Raw genomic sequence first — 7,764 nt, forward strand, 5'->3', positions numbered from 1 at the left:
CCTCACCTTAGCAGAATGCAGAGCTTTTTACTAGAAAAAAACAAGGCAAAATGCACATTTTTTTAATACAGCAAAGACAACTACTCTGGAAATCTTTGAGCAAAACCGTATAGATTTATGGATTAAGAAATAATTGTGTCAGTGTGGCAACTTGTCTGTACATCCCCACAGGCCTCAACAAAATTGGAGCTTGTAATCACTATCATAGATTTCATCGGGGTTTGCTTTAAATAAGCGTACAGTATAGATGGAAATCAAGCCTTTTATCTAGAATAGATTGGCTTTAGGCAGAAGATACAAAAGCTAATTTTTCAATATACAATAGTAAGATATTATTTCTTTAGCTCCCCTCTTGAATACTAGGGGAAGAGACAGTGCTAGTTGTATGAGTGGGGTTTTTTCTTTAATGTATTTTATTGTTTTTTTACAGAGAGGAAGGGAGAGAGATAGAGAGTTAGAAACATCGATGGAGAGAGAAACATCGATCAGCTGCCTCCTGCACATCTCCTACTGGGGATGTGCCTGCAACCCAGGTACATGCCCTTGACCGGAATCGAACCTGGATTCAGTCTGCAGGCCGACACTCTATCCACTGATCCAAACTGGTTTTGGCAAGTGGGGTTTTTTTTTTAATTTAATTGTTAAAAATCCTCACCCAAAGGTATGTTTTTATTGATTTTAGAGAGAGGAAGGAGGAGAGAGAGAGAGAGAGAGAGAGAGAGAGAGAGAGATTTGGCTTATGGGACAATGCTCCAACTGACTGAGCCACACAGCCAGGGCCATAGGAGTAGTTTTTAAACAGAAAACCACAGGCCCAAAATAGTCACTTGTGCTGAAAGCCATGATACCTAAACTAGATTCCATGCCTGATTTAATTGAAGTTTCAACCTCTCCAGAAACATAATTTTTTAAAAATATATTTTATTGATTCTTTATAGAGAGGAAGGGAGAGGGATAGAGAGAAACATCAATGAGAGAGAAACATCGATCAGCTGCCTCTTGCACACTCCCCACTGGAGATGTGCCCGCAACCAAGGCACATGCCCTTGACTGGAATCGAACCCGGGACCCTTGAGTCCGAAGGCCGACACTCTCTCCACTGAGCCAAACTGGCTAGGGACAGAAACATAATTTCAATCAACCACTCTGGAATTTTCGGGCCTAGCATCAGTAAGGACCTACGCTGTGGGCCCTCTCCATTGCCCCCAACCCATAGAAAGAGGCAATTTGCACGTTAAAAACCCTTCCCTTCTTTCCCTCAAAGATGTCCTGACCCAAAAATAATCCTTTCTTTTTATATAAAACCTTCCTAATAACACCCTGACTTACCCTAAAGGAATGGGTCTTGCCTGAATTAATCCACTCTAATTACTTAGTGCTGCCTCTTTCTGCCTATAAAACATTCCTTTCTGTATAACTCCTCTGACCCCCTTCTAGTGGCTAAGATGGGATGCTGCCCAATTTATGAATCATTTCATAAAGCCAATTAGATCTTTATGTACACAGTTGGATTTTGTGTTTGATTTTTAACAGTAGAATAGTGAATGGCTGAAAGCAATTTTCACTTACTTAACCTAGACTGGATGGGATTATGCAACAGGTTCTTGTTAAGAAATAAAGTTTTAACTTTTCTGGTTACAAAATGGGTGTTTACTTCCTACTCTGCAGAACACTCAAGACTTGTAACTGAACTTGCTTCACTTTCTCTGGAAGCAAGGTTACTGTGGAGCAGAAGTCAGGGGTGACTCTCCTCTTTGGGACCAAATGGTCAAGTAACATGACCCTGGCCTGAGGGTGTCTGTCTCCTTGACCACAATTTTCCAGGAAGCAATAACTAACATCAAAAGAATCCTGGGCTTTGATTGTCTCTTTTCCTTCACAATCTCCCCTACGTAATCATGTGGGTAAGGACAGCCCAGAAGCAATACAAGAAATCATCCCTAATGCCTTTAAAACACTTGAGTGAATTAAATAAAACACATACACACACACACACACACACACAAAACAAGCTATCAGAGACCACAAAACATGGCTCTCTCATCTTACGCTAGTTCAATTCCCAAGTTCACATTCATTTCTCAATTTTGGCTTATTCTCCTAAATTACTATGTATTTACCCAAAGCAAATAACTTTTTAAAAATTGAGGTGTAATTGACATATACCATTATATTAGTTTCAGGTGCACAACCTAATATTTTGATATTTGTATATATTGTGAAATGATCACCACAATAAGTTAACATCCATCACCATAGTTTTGTAATTTTTTCTTATAAATTTTAAGATCTAGTTAGCAACTTTCAAATAGACAATACAGTATTATCAACTGTAGTCACCATGCTGTACATTACCAAATAACTGCTTTCTTTATTTTTTCCTTACCAAATAACTTTTAATGTATAAAGCTTATGGTCAATTCTCTATTACCTTAAGAAAAATAAAATTATTTATACCTGGAGTAGGGAATCCTTGAACAGATTATTTTTAAAAACAAATTAAGATCAGTAGTTGCTACACATGAGAATAATCAAAGATTTAATTTTCTGTTCACAAATGGTCTGGCACCATGCCCTAGCCGGTTTGGCTCAGTGATAGAGTGTCCGCCTGCAGACTGAATAGTCCCCGGTTTGATTCTGGTCAAGGGCATGCACCTGGGTTGCAGGCTCCTCCAGGCCCAGGCCCTGATCTGGGCGCATGCAGGAGGCAACCTATCGATGTATTTCTCTCACATAGCTATTTCTGTCTTTCCCTCTCTCCTCCACTCTTTCTAAAATCAATGGAAAAATATCCTCAGGTGAGGATTAAACACACACACACACACACACACACACACCACAAACACCCAAAAACAAATGGTCTGGCTACAACTGAAAATTCAGGGTCCAGAGAATGTGGGAAAACATGCAACAGGATACAAACCTAAAGCCCATGCTACTCAAGTAAACTTCCTGATGTTTTATTAATAGCTGTGCAAATCTCTAGATAAAATCCTCAAGAGGTTTAGAATCAGCCCTTCCTTCATATATATAGAAGGTTCTTGTAATTGTCTAAGTAAAGGTCTTTAGAGATCAGCTTGAGTTAGAGGGGAAAATGGTGCGAAGCCAAAGCTGGGCTACTGCACAGTACACCGTTTCTGTCTTGTGCAATTTTTTAATTTAAGAGTCAAGTGATCTATCAACACAATAATGAACTGTTTCTTACCATCCATATTTATTGGCTGTCAATACTTATTTCAACTGACTGAGTCACCCCAATGTTTGTGTGAAACAAACAGGGTATAAATCAATGAGCCAATGAAAAAAAAATTTCATATCTGACATTAATCACAAGGCCACCTTAGAGTCTGAGTAAATCTCCGAAATAAAAAAAGTACTTCAAGCTCCCTCCTCTTCCACTCCCACCAACTCTCGTGAATAAATGAGTAAATGGAAATCTAATATTGAGACAATTAAGGAGTCCAACAGCCTGGAAGTAACTTGCTGCTTCCTGGAAGACATGAATCTACCGACAAACTTAAAGAAACCAAAACAAAACTCTCCACCAGGAACTAGGTTGATAGGGAGGCGTTATTGGTTTGGAAATCAGAAAATACTCACGATCATTATACACGTGCCCAAGAACTCAGAGAGTGTTTCTTTAGCCAAACTGCTCTTCAACACCAGTCTCTGCTTGAAGCTTTTCTTCCTCCATTCCTTCTCAGGCTGCATTGTGTGGCTTCTTCAAGGACCCCTCTTTCCACCAGTACCGGCTTCTTCGGCTCCCTACTTCACTCACACGTGTAAAAGGAAGTTTTGACAACTGCTCATAAATACCTTGCAATCTCTGATAAGATTATTCGACTCTGCACTGTCCCAATTACAGCTCGTGACTTAATCCTCTCCTGGTGAAATTGTCACTCCCCGTTCGCTGCAATTTATTTAAATTAGTGAGTTAAAACCTTTGAAATCCCAAAAGGATCTTTTTATCCTTTTTTTTTTGTGCCTGATGGATTAATCATTACCTTTACTCTCAAGGTGCTTTCTCTCTGTTGGGTTGTGTGTGTGTGTTGTGTTTTTTTTTTCTTCAAGAGATGAAAAAAGAGATGTGCTGATTGTGTTGCCAAACCACAGAGATGGGCTCCAGGCCAGAGATTTCTGTGTTACACAATGGCACACAGAAATGGTTCTCATTTTTCCCCCCTCCTATCGGAAGTGGGTGGTTGCAGTGCAGCTTGGAGTTGTCAAATCAGGTACGAATACATCTTTTCTGAACGAGATTTTCATGCACATTGGAGAACACGAAGAAAATATAGCTATGCCTTTCTGCGAGATGAGTCATTCTTGTTTTCCTCTGATATCATTTCTGTGATTTAATGATTTGTCCCTGAGACTGGTAAGAGCCATTGCATCCATTCTCTAGGGATGGAGAAATTAACATACAGAGAGACCATGACAAGCTTCACACTGCGAGTCTATAGCACAGGATGGGGTCTGAAACTGCACTTCAGCTACCGAGGATAGTTTGGGATCCAAGAATCAGAAAGGTGGAGAAGGCAACTTGCTGAGTTTCTTCCGAAGAAACATTCCAGTGTGAAAACCAAGTTTCTCCCCTTCACTTCCCATGACATATTTGGGCAAACTACCTAGAAAATAAACAATAGCAGGCTGAAAACTCAGACTGCTTAGATGTCACTGAACTAGAAAGAGATCAATCTGAATATATGTGAGCCCAGTTAAACAAGGAAGGGGGTAAATTCACCTAAATTGGGCCCCTAGGTTTTCAGTTTGATGAATTACACCTTTTCAGGCAACAGTGTTTAGAACTAGCTCCTTGTCATGTCAAATATTCAAGCCTTGTTCTTTTCAAAACGAGTTTGTCTGAAGAAATAGAATCCAGCAGTTGTTTCTGAATACAAAGGCAGTCCCACACTTCCTCCCAACCCTCCCACAGAGTAGCTGGCTCTGTTTTAGGACCTCGCCTACTTTGCAGGAGGCCAGCAGTCATCTCCAGCCTGGGAGACGGGCTGGAAGGGAAGGAGGAGAGGTTTGGAAAAACAGCTGTTGAAAGTTCAAAGGCAAAAGGAGACACCTGATCTGTAGGTAAAACACAGAGTTTAGGGCTAAAAATAAAATGCATATCTCATCTGAGGGCACACCACTATGGAGCCAGGGCAAGAATAAAGCATTTTGGCTTTAACTGCTGGTTAAGCTATCATGGATATCATTGCTTAGAAGGGTCCATTATGACCACACTAGTCCCAACTCACAAGGGATGGACAGGAGAAGCAAACCTTTATTACTGGGACTACAGCTAACATCAGGCAGAGGTGGGTTTTGGTCTCTTCATTCACTCATCTAAGAAATATTTATGGCATATTCATTATGTGTCACGCCCTGCCTGTGCTTAGCAACAACACAGAGGGTTCTTGGCCGTCATGAGCTAAGAGTCTCATGAGGGAGACAGACATAAGTGAAATAATCTCACATAGAGAAATATGTGAAATCACAACTGAGATATATGCTATAAAACTGGGGGATATGAATGACTATAACAGGGAGATTGGACCTTGTTGGAGAAATCTCTGATGGCTCCTCCAAAGAAATCATGCCTGACCTGAGATCAAAAGGGAGCGTAGGGGTAAATGACAGGTACTAGGGAAGGAAGAACATGTAGCAAGACCTTGGGGTTGGGGATGGGAATAGAACGATGCCTATCTAGGAATGAAACAAGCCCATTGCAGCCGGCTCCCAGGGAAGGAGTGGTCCAAAAATGAGCCTGGGGCTGTGGGCAGGGCTCAGACCTTACTGAGCCTTGTAAATCATGTTTAGGGCTAACCCCACTAATAGGTTTTTGAGGCAGTTTAAGCAGGAACATGACACCAACAGATTTAAGTTTTGGAAAGATCATCCTGACTGGTGAGTGGAGAGGGAATTGGAGGGGGCCTCCTGGGGGCGTAGGTGGGCCCACTGTGGGATATTACAGAAATCTAGGTCTGGGTGGTAGCTTTAACAATGGAGAGAAATAGAATGATTCAAGAGTTCTTCACATCTTTTTTTAAAAAAAATATTTTATTGGTTTTTACAGAGAGGAAGGGAGAAGGATAGAGAATCAGAAACACTGATGAGAGAGAAACATTGATTAGCTGCCTCCTGCACGCCCTCTACTGGGGATGTGCCTGCAACCAAAGTATATGCCCTTGACCGGAATCGAACCCAGGACCCTTCAGTCCGCAGCTCTATCCACTGAACCAAACCGGTTAGGGTGAGTTCTTTACATCTTAAACTAAAGAACTGATGCATGGATTCGTGCACATTGAAAGGAAATTAATTAGAAGAAATATTTTAGAGTTCAGGGAGGGACCAAGGAAGATTGGCCGGCAGGGGAGGGACTGCGGGAAGACTCCAGGCTGTGTCTGGCCCCGTCTGTCCTAGTCCCCATTAGCTGGACCCCAGCAGCAAGCCAACTTACCACTCGGAGTGCCTGCCCCCTGGTGGTCAGTGCATGTCATAGTGACTGGTCAAATGGTCAAAAGAACGGTTGGACACTTGGCATATTAGGCTTTTATTACATAGCATTGGAAGTCTTGCCCTAACCGGTTTGGCTCAGTGGATAGAGTGTCGGCCTGCGGGCTGAGGGGTCCCAGGTTCAATTCTGGTCAAGGGCATGTACCTTGGTTGCAGGCACATCCCCAGTGGGGGGTGTGCAGGAGGCAGCTGATCGATGTTTCTAATTCTCTATCTCTCTCCCTTTCTCTCCGTAAAAAATCAATAAAATATCGATGAGAGAGAAACATTGATCAGCTGCGCGCAACCCAGGTACATGCCCTTGACCAGAATCGAACCTGGGACCTTTCAGTCTACAGGCCAACGCTCTATCCACTCAGCCAAACCGGTTTCGGCTATATTTTTTTTTAAAAAAGGATTGGAAGTCTTGATGGGTAGAAGATAAGGAAAAGGGACTCATCAAGGTTGATTGCTGACTCATCCTGGCTTGTGGAGAAGAGGTGATAAGCAATGGGAGAGCAATCTCTGGAAGAGGACCAGGATTGCAGTGGAAGATCATGAACTCTGCTAGTGCAGGTGAGCCTCAGGGGTTCTCTGGTGCTTCTGATAGGTGTCAAGTAGAAAATGATACGGATCTGGATTCAGAAGGAAGGCCTGGGTGCACATAGAGGTGATCATTAAAACCGTGAATAAAGATGAGGTTACCTAGGGAAAGTTTGAAGAGAGCAGAGGCTGAACCTTTCATGCCCAGGTAGAGAACAATGAAATCTTTATTGTTACTTTTTATTCTATCTTCAAACAACAGTCACACTTTTTTTTTCACCCTCCCTGACCCTAACATTTTCTTCTTCGCTATCTGGTTTGGTCTTGAGTTCCACTTTCATCTTTACCCATTGGATCCAACAAGCCTGGTGTTCATAAGGATAACCATCTCACACTCTGACCTCTTTTACTTGGGTCAACTTTGTCTCCACTCTAGTAGTTCAGAAGCTCCTTTGATGGCCACTATGAGGACTGTGTCACCATCTCCTTTTCAAAACCTTTTACACCAGGACACATCTCACTGACCAGAACTTGTAGTTCTTGCATTTCACCCACTCTCTGACTGTGAGAAATCTGCTTTACATCCTGCTCATAAGTTCCAGTCCAACTCCTCTCTCTCCACCCTATTCTTACCTTATGATTTCCCAAGTTAATGATGCACTTACCAGCATCTCAAGTTCCATTCATCCATCAACTTAACTTCTGCACCCACATAGCCAAAGCCCAACTCTGGGT

At 42.1% G+C, this 7,764-nt stretch overlaps 1 protein-coding gene across 1 annotated transcript in view; it reads right to left on the reverse strand.

Moving 5' to 3' along the window:
- Nucleotides 1-4,040, reverse strand: part of AQP9 (aquaporin 9) — a 57,122-nt gene extending 53,082 nt beyond the window's left edge. Inside the window, exon 1 of the mRNA XM_006765228.2 lies at nucleotides 3,601-4,040. Coding sequence (XP_006765291.1) covers nucleotides 3,601-3,711 — 111 coding nt within the window. The 5' untranslated portion in view covers nucleotides 3,712-4,040. The remainder of the gene's footprint in view (nucleotides 1-3,600) is intronic.
- Between the last annotated feature and the right edge of the window lie 3,724 nt (nucleotides 4,041-7,764).

The sequence above is a fragment of the Myotis davidii genome, unplaced genomic scaffold (genome assembly GCF_000327345.1).
Source record: "Myotis davidii unplaced genomic scaffold, ASM32734v1 scaffold441, whole genome shotgun sequence".
NCBI lineage: Eukaryota > Metazoa > Chordata > Mammalia > Chiroptera > Vespertilionidae > Myotis > Myotis davidii.